Source organism: Melozone crissalis, unplaced genomic scaffold (assembly GCF_028551555.1).
Source record: "Melozone crissalis strain CALT ecotype California unplaced genomic scaffold, PUWL_Pcris_2 ptg000139l_1, whole genome shotgun sequence".
NCBI lineage: Eukaryota > Metazoa > Chordata > Aves > Passeriformes > Passerellidae > Melozone > Melozone crissalis.
The window spans coordinates 1,006,213-1,021,373 of NW_026535912.1; the positions used below are offsets into that span (position 1 = coordinate 1,006,213).

General features: G+C 52.1%; 1 protein-coding gene across 1 annotated transcript; it reads left to right on the plus strand.

The window, feature by feature from the left end:
* The first annotated feature begins 8,745 nt into the window (after window positions 1–8,745).
* Window positions 8,746–9,678, plus strand: LOC128948593 (olfactory receptor 14J1-like). The gene has a single exon (XM_054293364.1). The coding sequence runs from the start codon at window positions 8,746–8,748 to the stop codon at window positions 9,676–9,678; it is 933 nt and encodes a 310-aa protein (XP_054149339.1).
* Window positions 9,679–15,161: the final 5,483 nt, after the last annotated feature.

Consider the following 15,161-nt stretch of genomic DNA (forward strand, 5'->3'; position numbering starts at 1 on the left):
AGAGGAGCAAATTGCTGCACTGGGTAAAATCCAGTATGTGTAGCATTTGATGGTTGCTTTACAAGTGACCACAGAAGTGGATTCAAGCCAGGAGCTGAAGAACTGAAGATCCTAATTTGGACAGAGTTCACAGCCAAGGCTGACCACAAGTGAACCTTCAAAAACCTCGGGAAGATGTTTGAAAAGAGCAGCAGAACCTTGGAGCTGGCCAAAGCATCCTGGACTCTTTCAAAAGGTACTGTTGGCTTTTCCCTTCCTGACGATTCAGCCACCCGTAGTTTGTGGCTGTTCATATGGGGGACGCCCCCTTTAGAAGATGAGGTTCGATTCTCTCCTTCAGAGGATAAACTTATTGCCCTCTGGCAAAAATGGGCTGAAGAGGATAGACTTTTCCTGTCAGAAACAGATCTCTATGAGTTCTTTTGATGGGCAAAGCTTTTTGGATTCTTTACTGATGTGCTATACACCATCGATGTTTTCGTGTGGGAGTGCATGGACGCCATTTTCAGATTCGTTTGGGGCCAGGGCTGCAACTTCCCTAGCATTTACCCAGCATTTAGAAAGCTCTTCCTGTTATGAACAAAATTTGGGTAATATTTTTTTGTGAGAAAAAGTTACAAAAAAGCAGCCAGACCACGGGTAGCTGCTGAAGTTCTTCGTGTTTTGTTATTGTAATCACGAGTCGTTGTAGCTAATCGCTCCTTTTGTATCAGCAGAGCCTCGCCCGAGGCTAAGTTGTACCTTTCCCAGAAGGGTGGGAACCTTCCCGAACAGTAGAAGAGACCTGAGAAGGTGGGGGGGGCTATGCAAAGTGACTCCAAGACCACAATGCAGCATGGGTCCCCCGGTGTACAGAGAAGACCCCAAAACGACGAGCCACCTAAGAGTTGAGAGACTGGAGTGATGTCTGGACGTGAGGAGCTGAGTGCTGAGCCTGCAGAGACGCGGAACACCTTCGGACCCTCTCGCCCTGACCATGAGTGACGACCCCGGCGGTGAGACCAGGCCGACTGAGCCAGCGAAAGTACCACCTGACGGGGAATCACGCCCTAAAGGCTCCCACGAGGACTGGATTCCCCCAGCTCTGCCCCTTGTGGACAGAGCTGTGCATATCCTCCTCCTCTGAGTCGCTTTGGGAGACGACGGGACCTGCAGACCCGCCGAGCCGCCCAATCCTGAGCTGATCACTTTTAATAAAGGCATTAAAAAGGAGAAGAAGTCTCCTGGTTCTTGTTTATTTCACTTCCCAGTTCTGAAATGGAGAGCAGCTGTTTTTCCCTGGATTTCTAACTCTAATGGGCTGGCTCCATTTCCACCGTCCCCAGCAGGAGGAGAGCCTTTGGAGGGGGATGAGATGCTGCTTCCCAGCCCCCCCTGCTTCCCAGCGGGGGCGGGTGAAACTTCGCTGCGCGAAGTTTTTTTTTAACTCTTTCTCCGGAGCATGCTCAGATGGAGCGGTCCTTCTCCCCCCCTTCTTCCTCGCCGGGGGAATGGGAGTGGGCGGTCCCGCTCAAGCCAGCGCCGTGGGTGCTGCCCCTGGCAGCCCGGCAGGCCCCTCCCCAGCCAGCCCCTCAGGCCCCGCCCCGCTCAGAGATGGGGGTGGTACCGGTCCCCAAAGCCCCTCCGCCCCTTCCAGCGCCACGGCCGCCTTCAAGACCCGCCCCGCCGGCGCGGCCGCCTATCCGGGCGATCCCGCCTCCGCCTCTGCCGGCTTCCCCGCCTGCACCGATGTTGCCAAGCAACAGCGATCCTCCACCGCCGCCCCTCCCGGCTGTCCTGCCGCTTGCAGCTTCACCACCCGCTGAGCCACTGCTGCTGGGCGATGAAGACGCGTCTGCAGCTTCCGGCTCAGTGGAGGAGCAATCCTCTCGGGCTCCGGGCCCCCCGCCGCCTGCACCGCCGTCCCAGCAGTTCTGCCGCTGTCGGAGACTTTGTCCTCTGTGTCTGCATCAGAGGCTGCCCTGGAACCGGTGGCTTGTTCAAGCTCGGACTGTCCTGGGCCGGTTGCCTTTGCAGCAGCGGCCCCGGTGGCTGGTCTCTCCTTCCGTGGAGCGGGGGGTGCTCGCCAGCTGATGGTGGGAGCAGTGCGTCTCCCTGCTTTTAAGATCAGCATTCTTGGCAGGTTGGGGAGTGTTTTTTCAGGGATTGCCCCGTGGAGGTTGTCATCTCTGCTGCCCCTCTTGTGCCCTAGTGGCAAGGGGCAGGTGCGTCCTGAGAGCTCTGCCTTTGGTCCACAGCCCAGAGGGGGTGGGGATGCTGCCGTGAGAGAGATGGGAGGCACACCTGATGCATTTGTATTGCAGAGGAAGAGGGCACAGCTGGAGGAGACCATGGCTTGTTTGCTGTGGGGAGCAAACATCTCCAGACCCCAGACGGGATTTCTGGGGAAGGCTTCTATTCCCTCACTGCTGGCGTGCCTCAGTGGTTTTGGGGAAAGGAAGCGTCTCACCAACCGTGCTGCCATTGTACTGGCAGCAGAGTGCAGGCCTGTGGGAATGCAGAGCCTGCTTCTTGGGTTTAGCCTGGGCTGTTGGGCCCAAGTTTCTGGGCCAGGGCCACTGCCTGGCCTCCTGATGTCTCTGGGGGTTGTGGTTTCCCCTACTGGTCCTGGCCCCCCTTTTGTGGGCCAGCTTTGGGGTTCCTGGTCCCTCATGGGCCAGGGGCCCCAGGGCCTTTCCTTCTCTGGCTGTGCTCTGCTGCTGCTGCCCTTTTTGATTAAAAAAAAAAAAAAAATTAATTAAATAAAAAAAGATTGAAATAGCTGGCAGCAGCTCTGAAGCATTGAAGCATTGAAGGCCAGAAAAGGACATTCCAAATTTGTTCAAATTGTTTGAAATTGTTTGAAATTGTTTTATGACTGTCAATGGTTTTTGATAACTATTGATGGGACTTCTCTGCTGCAAGTCTGTTTCAGGACCAAAAAAGGACTTTCAGATATGTTCAGGAGGAACACCTTCAGCCCATGGCCTGTTCCTGAAACTCAGCTGCTTGGACTTGAATTTTCTTTGTGTTGTTTTTTGCATTTTCTTAGATTGTAAGATTGTTTTAGTGATTTGTTAGTATTGTAAGTTCTGCAGGTGAAGAAATTTCCTGTTCATTTCACATCAGCATTTTTCTTTTTAATTTATTACAACTAAAAGGTTACGATGTCACAGACATTTATTCATAAAAATCCTGTCGTTGGGATTTTTCTTCTTCTGGGAAGCTGAGGCCCCAGAAAGAGAATGTAAACAATAATTATATGCTGATTTGGAATGCAATAGGTGCACCTGTGATTGGCTCATGTTCCATGTTTACAATTAAGGGCCAATCACAGGGCCAAGCTCTCTGGAACAGAGTCACAGAGAACTCTCTTGTTTGGAGATTCCTATTCTAGTCTTAGCTTAGCAGCTTCTGAACTTGTCTCTTTCTTTTGTTTATTATAGTCATAATGTAATATATATCATAAAAAAATAAATTCAGCCTTCTGATCATGAAGCAAGGTTCTCATCTATCTCTCTCACCCTGTGGAACCTCACAAGTCGTGTAACAGACAAGCACAAGTGGTGTGGAAAAGAAGAACAAAAGATTGGTGTATAAATGCAAGCAATAACCTTAAAAGAAACAACTCTACACTGCCTGAACAATACAACTTCCTATTGGTCTTGCATTCCACAAAAAAGACGTTTAATTAGTTCCTACCCATGCAATTATTTCAGTTGTATCCTAATCTTATGTACTATTTCCTTTTTGAGTTATTACTTTAGTACTCTTATGAGTTTTAGTTATTGTTATGTTAGTTATGTTCCCTTGTTTTATAAAGTACTTACAGAAATCCATAAGAGATGCCTTAATTAAAACAAAAAGTGAGAGTTGTAGAATTGTAGGCCTGTGAGCCTTCTGGGGGGAGGGCAACAGCAATGCCCTGGAGAGATGCACCTCAGGCTCAGGGTGTTCCTCAGAGCTCAGGGTGAGGAAAGGAACTTCCCCCAGGGTGCTCTGCAACATGTTAATTTGTCCCAGTTCTGCCCTCCCCATTGGCCCATTGGCCTTTCCTACCCCTATTACCCTCATATCTTCATGTTGTAGAGAGTTCTCCCTTCCCTGTCTTCCCATTACTTGATGTCACCGCCTATCCACCCTGGCATTTACTATCAGTCCCTTTCCCTGTGTACCACCCCCTAACCCCCAGTCCCTTTCCCTGTATACCACCCCTAAACCCTCAGTCCCTTTTCTGTATACCACCCCCAAACCCTCAGTCCCTTTTCTGTACACCACCCCTAAACCCTTAGATTCCTGATGCTCTCCTCCACCACCTCTTTTCCTGTATTCCTACCCTAAACCCTCCTTTTTCTTTGTCTTTAACACCTGGATCCCAGGAGCATTTGACCGAAAAAAACCCTTGATAGAACTCCATGCCTGGATGCTCCCTTGTCTCAAATGGCGAGCTGCTCTGTGTGTTTGTGTGTGTGCCTGTGTGTGTGTCTGTGTGTGTGTGTGCCTGTGTGTGTGTCTGTGTGTGTGTGTCTGTGTGTGTGTGTGCCTGTGTGTGGTGTCTGTGTGTGTGTGTCTGTGTGTGTGTGTGTCTGTGTGTGTCTCTGTGTGTGTGGGGGGGCTGGTGCTCTTGTGGCTCCTGCCCATTGGCGCAAAATGTTCTTGGGGGAGGTTGCGTCCACCACCACCACAGACCACAAGGTGGTTTCCAAGGAAACTTCAACTGATGATGGTTGCCATGGCACCCAAACCCAGCAGTGGGGTCAGTGCAGTGACCATGGCAACAGTCCCTTGCAATGGCCCAGTGCAGGTTGGGATGATGATCCACCCTCACAGATCGCCCAGGTCTGCTCTGGAGTGCTCTTGGTGACACCTTGGGCTGGCACACACCTGAGGAGGGTGTATGTTTTCAACAGAGAAACTCTGGAGTGTTAGATTGTTTGAAAAAATAAAAGAAGAAAAGCCACTATTTGGCTGAGTGCATCCAGTTCTCTGGGCAAAGCAGGCCCCAGGTGAGTGAGGAGAGACAGGATGGGGTTGGGGAATGTGGAGCAAGGTTGTCTGCTGGAATTCATAAAGTTAGAGGGTTTTAAGGTTTTAATGAAATGGTAAAAAAAAAGTAGGCCTCAGACAGAAGTTTTGTTAGCATTGCAAATACAGCAAAAAAGTTTTCTAAGCTGTAGAGCGTACGTGACAAATAACAATAGAACCCTGTAGAACTGGTTTATGGATTGCAACAAGGTTATTTAATGTATATCTTTAGAAGGTTAGCATGAATGGAGCTCTGTTCTTTGTCTCTTCTGAACCATTCTTTGTTTTAACTACCATTACGTCTGTTTCATATGATTGGATAGAATTCTTGTCAATATGTGTTGCTCTATGTGTGATTGGCTGAAATCTAGGCTGAGATGGTTTTATGCTATGCTGTAATGCCCCACCTCCTCGGCATTCCCTGTGGATCAGCGAGCTGTTAACATCCTGTCTCCATTGTCTAACAATGTGCTGAGACTGATGTGCTGAAATAAAAAGCTCATATCATTGGCCGGGTGTCCCGTACCTGTTCATGATTGTATATAGGTGCCGCGGCAAGTGGGTTCCTTGTTAAGCGTGGCAGTTGTCCACGCTGACTCAGACTTAAAGGCACAGCTTCTCTGACCAGGCTAGACTTCCTTAGGAGACACCCTGGGTCAATATCAGTCACTAAATCGCAATCACCTCTTGTGTAATAGGAATAGCAATAAAAGGCACTCTTTAAAATAGAAATGTGTATTTCCTAGAAGCTTTTTGAAATATTTCTTAATAACAGTAGCAAGAAAACTACCTAATAAAATGCACTTCAGCAGAGGTAAATCCAGTCAGTGCCATGGTTTGTCGGGACTTGGTTGATCCTAATGAGCCCCGTGGTGCATTTGGAGCTGAGCCCTTGAACCTCAAGGCCTGAGAGGAGAATGCACACACCTTTCCAGGAGTTAAAGTCACAAGAAAACTCCAAAGTGTCTTGATGCATGAATGGGTCCCACTGAGGTCCGTCCCCAACACAGGCTCCTCATGGACTCCTTGGAGGAGAGAAATGGAGGCCAGGATTGCACAAAAAACCTCTCAGAAGCCTCAGTGTAGAAAGGAAAATCCAAAGTACCTTAAAAAACCTTGAGTATCTCAAAGCCTTAATGAGCCCCATTGAGTGTCAGTACACAGCTCTCAAGGGACTCATTAAAGCAGATAATTGGGGTCATGATTGCACAAACCTCTCACAGAGTCTGTATCAAAACGAAAACACCAAGTACCTTAAAATAACTGAAGTACCTTGAAGCATTAATGAGCCCCACTGAGTGTTGTTACTGACAAAACCTCCCCAGGGACTAATTACAGCAGATAATTGGAGGCCATGATTGCACAAACCTCTCAGAGACTCCAAGGCAAAAGCCAAACCCAAAGTCCTTTGAAAAACCTGCAGTCCCTGCAGGGAGTATTAAGGAGCCCTCAGGGCCATTCCTGAGCAAGGCTCCCCAGGGACTCCTTCCAGCAGGTCCTTGAGGCCACTGGGATGTGGGCTAGGGGGGGATGCTGAGGACAGGACAAGGGGCTGACAGTGCCCAGCCTGGCTGGGGCTGTGCCAGGAGGCCCCAGTGCCTCAGGACAAGGTGTCTCCTCCCAGCCCTTGGTGACACAGACCCTGCTGTGCCCCAAGGCACCAAGACTTGGATTCTCTTTGTCCGCAGCTGCCATCAGTGCCTGCAGTTCTCTGCTCCGCCTGGGGCCTGGGGACACGTTCTCTGTTGTCTCACACGGTGGGACCCATTAAAAGTCCAAGAAACTTTGGAGTTGGATTCTGACTTGGAGTTCTGGAGAGGTTTCTTCAGCTCCCTCTCAGGGCCTGATGTTCAGGGCCTGAGCACAAAGCCCCAGAGGCTCATGCATGTCCTTGTGCTGTGTCTGTGCTGCTGAGCTGGGCTGGGCTCCTGGCACAGAGACAGCTCCTGGTAAGCAGGAAGAGCTTCAAAAGCGCATTTCTCTTGATGAGCACCTCTTCCGCCAGCCCAGCAGGGCTGGGGCACTGCCTGCAGCCACCCCAGGCACAGCACAGAGGCACAGAGATCTTCAATCACTCAGGGCTGGGAAGGTGCTGAGAAGTGCCTGGGGCAGAATCACTGCCAGCCCTTGGCACAGGAACCTCTGGCTGCAGGACAATGCAGCTGTAGCTCCTGGAGCCATCTCCTGAAGCTGGAACATCCCAATGCCTACAGACTCTCAGAGTACAACTCTGAATATTTCTGGTGTGGCGGGGGGGGGGAAATGCTCATGGAACTTCTACATGCTGAGGGGTTCTGATCAGTCATAGAATATTTACAAGGCAAGGATTTTGGTAGAAAAAAAGATATTTCTTAAGACTTTTATTCAGCTTCCTAGCGGTGAAGAATGTCAGGAAGGGAGGGTTAAATATTAAAGTTAGTATGAATTATTAGTTATTTTTTCGTCAAGTGTCTGAGACATCTGAACTCTTACTTTTAGTGATCAATAGGTTTACAGGAGATCCCTAATGTGCTTGCAGCCACTCTACCCATGGACAGCACCAGCATCACCTTTGCTGGACCCATCAGGCTCAGTCTGAGCTGTCCTTTCTCCAAGCTGCAAACAGAACCTGCCCCCAGCCAGTGCCCTGCAAACAGGCAGGGTTCTATCAGACCAAGGAGAGTGCACAGAGATTTGGGGTCTGTGAGTGCTGGCAGGGAGAGATCAGGCACAGGGAAACACCTGCAGGGGGAAAATCTCCAGGAATCAGAGAGAAGATCAGGCAATGAGAGAAAACAAAACCCAGCAATGCTGTGGCAGGGAGAGTTTAGAGATGCCCACAGGATTCCCTCCAGTGCAGCCCCCTCCCTCCTGAACAAGCCCCCTCCCTCCTGTCCCCCCAGCCAAGCCTCTGCCCTCAGGGCCGGGGCTCCAAGGCGTGCAGCCCCTCCTGTGCAGGCAGAGCTGCAGCAGAGCCGTGGGGCAGCTCTGCAGCCCTGGGCCCAGTTCCCTCTGCAGAGCACAGGGCTGAGAGCAACTGCCCGGCACTGGGGGCGCTGGCAGGGGGCACAGCTGCCTCAGGGTGATGCTGTCCCCAGTGCCCAGCTCTGGACAATGCTGTCAGTGCAGGCAGGGATGGACCTGCATCTCCCTTCATCCAATGCCATCATAAGGACACTTGCAAGTCCCTCTGAGATTTCAGTCCAAGCTGGGCGCTTCAATCCAGGGTGCAAACCGGTTCTAGAGCATCTCTGAGTTGTAAGACTGATGGGGAAAGGCAGAGGTGTTCTGACACTGAAAACGCTGCTGGGTTGGTGAAATGAGCAACATGAGCCCTTGGCTACAAGTGTGGAGCTGGAGTGGTGGATCCATCTGCTCTCAGCAGTGTCTGGGGTTTTCTTACAGCAACATGGGAGTGTGCAAATCCTCCATTTGAGAAAAGGGAAAGCCAGAGAAACTCCAAACAGAATGAAGTGAGAGACCATCTCTCCTCAGTCTCCACTCTTAATCTTGCCTCAGGGAACTCACTCTGCTATTCCAGAGGGCTGGAGAAAAGCTGAGAGTTTCTCATACTTAAGAATAGCAGGAGAGACACGGGGGGAGCTTAAAAAGAAAACCACAGAACACATGAACACCAAAAGCTGTGTGTGTGTTCCAGAGAAGGGTGTATGAGAAATGGCTTTGATTTTGGTTACAGGTATCTCCTCTCACACTTCACTGTCCTTTTCTCCATGAACAGGACCCCATGTGCAGCTCCAGCAAATGTCCAACAGCAGCTCCATCAGGCACTTCCTCCTGCTGGCATTGGCAGACACGCGGCAGCTGCAGCTCCTGCACTTCTGCCTCTTGCTGGGCATCTCCCTGGCTGCCCTCCTGGGCAAAGGCCTCATCATCAGCGCCGTAGCCTGCGGCCACCACCTGCACACGCCCATGTTCTTCTTCCTGCTCAACCTGGCCCTCAGCGACCAGGGCTCCATCTGCACCACTGTCCCCAAAGCCATGCACAATTCCCTCTGGGACACCACGAACATCTCCTACACAGCATGTGTTACTCAGCTCTTTTTCTTCATGTTCTTCATCTCAGCAGAGATTTCCCTCCTGACCATCATGTGCTACGACCGCTACGTGTCCATCTGCAAACCCCTGCACTACGGGACCCTCCTGGGCAGCAGAGCATGTGCCCACATGGCAGCAGCTGCCTGGGCCAGTGCCTTTCTCACTGCTCTGCTGCACATGGCCAATACATTTTCCCTGCCCCTGTGCCATGGGAATGCCCTGGGCCAATTCTTCTGTGAAATCCCACAGATCCTCAAGCTCTCTTGCTCAAAATCCCTCCTTAGGGAACTTGGGCTCATTACCGTCAGTGCCTGTTTAGCACTTGGTTGTTTTGTGTTCATTGTTTTCTCCTATGTGCAGATCTTCAGGGCCATGCTGAGGATCCCCTCTGAGCAGGGATGGCACAAAGCCTTTTCCACCTGCCTCCCTCACCTGGCTGTGGTTACCCTGCTCCTCACTACTGGCACATTTGCCTACTTGAAGCCCTCCTCCATGTCCTCCCCATCCCTGGATCTGGCCCTGTCAGTTCTGTACTCGGTGGTGCTTCCAGCCCTGAACCCCCTCATCTACAGCCTGAGGAATGAGGAGCTCAAGGCTGCAGTGTGGAGACTGATCACTGAATGCTTTCACAAACATTAAACTGCTGGCCAGTGTTTGCAAATTACTTTCAATAAAAGTCATCTTTGATAGTTTTTGTTAGTTTTATTTTGAAGGTTTTTTTCCTTTCTTATAATTTTTAAATCTTGTCCACAGAAAAATGTCATTGTTTGTGACATTCTCTCATTTTGTTTCTCTCCACATTCCCTGTGACCACAGACTGTGTCAGTGAGGGGCTGTGCTTTTGGTGACTTTAAAGGAGCTAAAGGATCTCCCAGCAAAGCTTTCTGCAGAGATGCCCTATTGTTGCCTTCTCTGGAGCTGCAGCAGCAATGTCTGTGTGCAGAGCTGGAGGCAGATCAGTTCTAGCCCAGCAGCTGTGCCCAGAAGCAGCAGCACTTGGTGTTGCCCCGCTGCCCTGGTGGCCCTGGTGTTGCTGCAGGGCCTGAGTGCTCTCGGGGCCAGCCACAGTCCTGGGTGTGGCAGTGCCGGGGCTGCAGCAGGGACAGGCCATGGGCACTGCTGGGGCAGCGCTGACGCCTCAGCCCAGGGCCTGGGGGCTTATGGCTCCTTGCCCAGGCTATCTCAAGAACATGCCCAGGCCAATGCTCAGCACACAAAAGCCCCGTGAGCAGCCCCAGGCTGGCCGTGAGCAGGCTGGGGGCAAACAGGATGGCTGGGGCTCTGCAAGGGCCCTGGGGGAGACGGGAAGGAGCAGCAAAGAAGGGGGTGCTCCATCCCCAGTGCGCTGCACAGCCCAGGGCAGCGTCCCAGAGCGTCCTCATGGAGCTGCCAACAACATCCCCCCTCTGCAGCCCTGGCCTCTCCCCAGCTCACACAGGTGCCCCATCCTTGCAGGCACAGACACGGCAGCACTGGCTCAGCAGCCCCTGTTTGCATTGCACACAGCAGGCGGGAGCACCCCCATGCTGTTGGTGTGGGGACATGAACCTGAGGGAGCACAAATGCCATCAGCCCCTGGGGCCAGCAAGGGCTGGGGGACACCAGGGAAACCACCCAGGTTTTTCCTGGCCTCTGCAGTCAGCCAGAAAGTTTGTTCCCATTAGCTGGGAGTTTCCTGTCCCACTGCAGATGCTGTTGCTCAGAGCCAAGGCTGCCTTGTAGCCACCCCCAAATTGCCCTGAGCCTTTCCACTGCTTCACCTTTGCTTTCTTTACTCTTCCCTTATACAAATTTCTTCCTCTTACCCATCCTTCTTCCCTCCCTTGCAAACATCCCATCCCTGTTTGTCCTTTCCACTCTGGCCCCACTCCCCATTGCAGTTTCTGACTTGGTTCCATGGGAATGTCCCTTGGGGAGCAGGATCATCCTACAAGTGCTGCAGGAATTGTCTTCAGGGTCTTTGCAGTGTCTGCTGCTGCTCCCTTGCCAAAGGCACCCCAGGCCAGGGGGGCACATCTGGGCTGCTGTGTCTGGCTCTGGGGCTCCCTGTTCTGGGCAGTGAGGAGGAGCTGCAGGGGCTCTGCAGGACTGACAGGATGGGCTTTGGGGCTGGCAGGAGAAGCTGAGGGACCTGGGCTGCTGGAGCTTCTGAAGAGGAGGCCCGGGGCTCATCCTGCAATTGCTCCAAGGGTTCTTCCAGAGAATCACAGAATCAGCAAAGTTGGAAAAGACCTTGGAGATCATCAAGTCCGACCTGTGCCCTGACACCACCTTGTCTCCCTGAGCCTCCTCTTCTTCAGGATAAACAACCCCAGCTCCCTCAGCCACTCCTCACAGCTCTTGTGTTCCAGACCCCTCCCCAACCTTCTTGCCCTTCTCTGGACACACTCCAGCCCCTCCATGTCCTTCCTAAATTGGTGGGCCCAGAACTGGACACAGCACTCGACATGCTGCCCAACCAGAGCTGAGCACAGGGGAAGAATCCCTGCCCTGCTCCTGCTGGCCACACCATTCCTGATCCAGGCCAGGAGCCATTGGCCTTCTTGGCCACCTGGGCACACTGCTGCCTCATGTCCAGCCTGCTGTCCATCAGTCCCTGCAGGTCCCTTTCTGCCTGGCTGCTCTCCAGCCACTCTGTCCCCAGCCTGTAGTGCTGCAGGGGTTGTTGTGGCCAGAGTGCAGGACCTGGGACTTGGACTTGTTAAACCTCACCTTGTTGGGTTTGGGCCCTGGATCCAGCCTGTCTCGGTCCCTGTGCAGAGCCCTCCTACCCACTAGCAGATCAACACTCTCAGACAACTTGGTGTCACCACGCTTCCATAAGGCCCCAGAGTGTCACAATGGTCTCCATGACTCCATGAGGCCTCCCAGTTTCACATTGTCTCTTTGGTTCCATGGGACTCCTTGGTGTCACAAAGTCCCTTGGGTCCTTGGGCCCTGCAGGGTCACAATGGATCCTTGGTTCCATGAGGTCTGGCAGTGCAGCAATGCTCTCCTTGATTCCACCATGTCACAATGGCCTCTTGGTCCCAAGGGCCACCACAGTGTCAAACATGTTTCCTTCATTCCAGGAGTCCCTGAGGAGCAGCACTGGCACCTTGGTTCCATGAGGCCCCGCAGTGTCACGATGGCCCCATCATGACACCAGGACCTGCTCTTTCACAATGCTGTGCATGGTTCCACAAGGCCCTCCAGGGTCACAGTGGCCTCTGTGGTTACACCAGGACCCAGACTCTCACCATGGACTCCTTGCTTCCATCCAGCCCCACAGTGTCACAATGGCCCCTTGCTTCCCCAGGGCCCTGCAGTGTTACAATCATCAGAGAATCAACCAGGTTGGCAAAGGCCTTGGAGAGCATCAAGTCCAACCTGGGACCCAACACCACCTTGTTACCCAGACCATGGCACTGAGTGCCACATCCAGTCTTTCCTTAAACACTTCCAGGGATGGTGACTCACCCACCTCCCTGGGCAGCCCATTCCAATGCCCCATCATCCTTTGTGTCAAGAATATTTCCTAATGTCCAGCCTAAACATCCCGTAGTGCAGCATAAGGCTGTGTCCTCTTGTCCTGTCACTGTTCCCTGGGAAAAGAGCCTGATCCCCACCTGGCTGCACCCTCCTGTCAGGGAGTTGTAGAGAGTGATGAGATCTCCCCTGAGTCTCCTCTTCTTCAGGATAAACAACCCCAGCTCCCTCAGCCGCTCTTCCGGGACTCATGCTCCAGACCCCTCATCAGCCTTGTTGCCCTTCTCTGGACACGCTCCAGCCCCTCCATGTCCTTCCTAAACTGGGGGGCCCAGAACTGGACACAGCACTTGAGGTGCTGCCCAACCAGTGCTGAGCACAGGGAAAGAATCCCTGCCCTGCTCCTGCTGGCCACACCATTCCTGATCCATAGGAGTGCCAGGAGTTGGGTGAGGGAAAGGGTGGGGAGAGGATGGGGAAAAAGTGTTCTTGATTGCCAGCCATGGAGGATTTTGATTTTCATATCTGTTCAGACTGCATCAGAAGATGCTGAAGATAAATAGAGAGTGGACATTGATGATATCAGTCTATAAACAGGAGAAGACAACAAGATAAAACTGTTCCCTCTGCATTTTTTTTCCATTACAATATATTCACTTTGAATACATTTCCTGAATCTGTCTGAATAATCACAGAAGAATTGAAAACCTAAATTATTCTCAGGGGCTTGTCTTTTTCAAGTATTTTGAACAAATGTTTATGAGCTTTTCTCACTGAATTCCTGAACTGAAGACCTCAAGAAAGATGTGGCCTCTGGAGTAGGAAAATTCATCAGCAACATCCAAGTGGCTGAGGATCCATCCCCATCAGAGGAGCAATGAACAGAAATGGGCACAACTTTGTGGCTGCCCCAGCTTTGGCATGGGCCCTGGGCCTGGAGCAGGAGCAGCTCTTGAGGGCCCCAAGGCTGGGGCTCTTGTGCTGCCCTGGGCAGATGGGATGGCAGCAGGGGCTGCAGAGCTCTCAGCATCTCCTGCAGAGGAGAGAAGGGCACCCAGGGGCCTCCTTTCCTTGGCCAAGCACTTTCCCCCATGGTGGGGCTGAGTCCTGTGGCAGCTGCAGCTGCTGCTGTGCCCTTGCCAGGGGCTGAGGCCGTGGGGCCAGTGGCCAGAGCAGCCTGGCCTGAGCAGAGCTGTGGGGCCAGAGCCTGCTGGGCTGGACTGGAGGGAGGCCCTTGGTGCTGCCCAGAGCTCAGGGCAGCTGGCTGAGCTTGCAGGGAGCTGGGCTGGGCTCAGAGAGCCTGGCCCAGAAACCATCAGTGTCCATCTCAGCCCGGCTGAGCGTGCAGGGGCCAAGAAGAGCAGCCCAGAGTCCACAAGTTCTCTGTGTGGGAGCTGAGCTTGTGAGCCCCTGAGCCCTGCCAAGTGCTGGGGCTGCACCTCTAGCTCCAGAGATGTGATAGATGGGAGCAGGGACAAATAATTCCTGTTGGATTGTTTCTTGTGTTTGCTTATACAGGTTCCCTGGAATCATAAGTAGTTGAGCTGTTTTCTTTCAGATAACTTGGGTAAAATGATAAGAATAATATTTGAACCTGAAAATAATACTTCACACATAATACACAATAAGAAAGAAAAGGCACATTATCAGAAAAACATCTGAGTTTTTAAGAGCGTGAGACTCATTGATGTCCTAGCAGTCAAACCTGTTCAAATACTTTCCTCAGGGTTTCCTTGAGATGAGAGGTAACCACCAGAGGCCAAGGCCAGCCAGAGCTCTCTGTCCTGGCAGCTTTTGTCTGGGACAACCCTTGCATACAGGGAATTTTCGAGGGGAGTATCAATTTTGGCTGTGAGCACCTGGAAGGACAAATGGTTCTTTTCCATAGGAAGGAAAGCACTGGGCTCCAGTTCTCCAGGGGCTGATGAGAGGCAGCCCTCAACATTCCAAGATCAGCTGGAACTCTCAAGTGGGCCCTGGGTGGCCAAGCCAGCCAGATCTGTTCCATGTTCCCTTGGTTTCATGGTGCTCTGCTGTATCACAATGTTCTCCTTGTTTCTGCACTGTAACAATGGCCCCGTGCTTCCAAGAGGCCCTGCAGGGTCACAGAGGCCCTTTGGTTCTGTGTGACCCCACAGTGTCACAACACTCTCCATGATTCCATGGGGCCTTGCAATGTCACAATGATCTCTATGGTGCCCTGCAGGATCACAGCGGCCCTTTGGCTCCACAGGGTCCTGAAATGCAGCAATGGCCTCTTGGTTCCACAAATCCCTGCTGCTTCACACTGGCCCCTTGGGACCATGCAGCCCAATAGAGCCACAGTGATGTCCTTGGTTCCATGAGGCCACACAGTGTCACAATGGTCCCTTGGATTCATGAGACCCTGAAGTGTCATCATGGTTCCACAGGAAGGAAAGCAGGAAGGAAAGCAGGAAGGAAAGCATGGAGCCCCAGTCTTCCAAGAGCTGATAAACAGCAGCCACTAGAGGCCAAGGCCAGCCAAATCTGTCTGTCCTGGCAGCTTTCATCTGGGAGCAACAGAATAAATACCTTGTATCTCAGATATAAATATTCTGTATCCCAGATATATGGGATTTTGGGGGCAGAATCCCAATTTCAGCCCATGAGCACCTGGATGAGAAGGCCAGTTC

Coding starts and splice junctions, on each gene's coding strand:
- LOC128948593 (XM_054293364.1), top strand. CDS start 8,746: ATGTCCAACAGCAGCTCCATCAGGCACTTCCTCCTGCTGGCATTGGCA.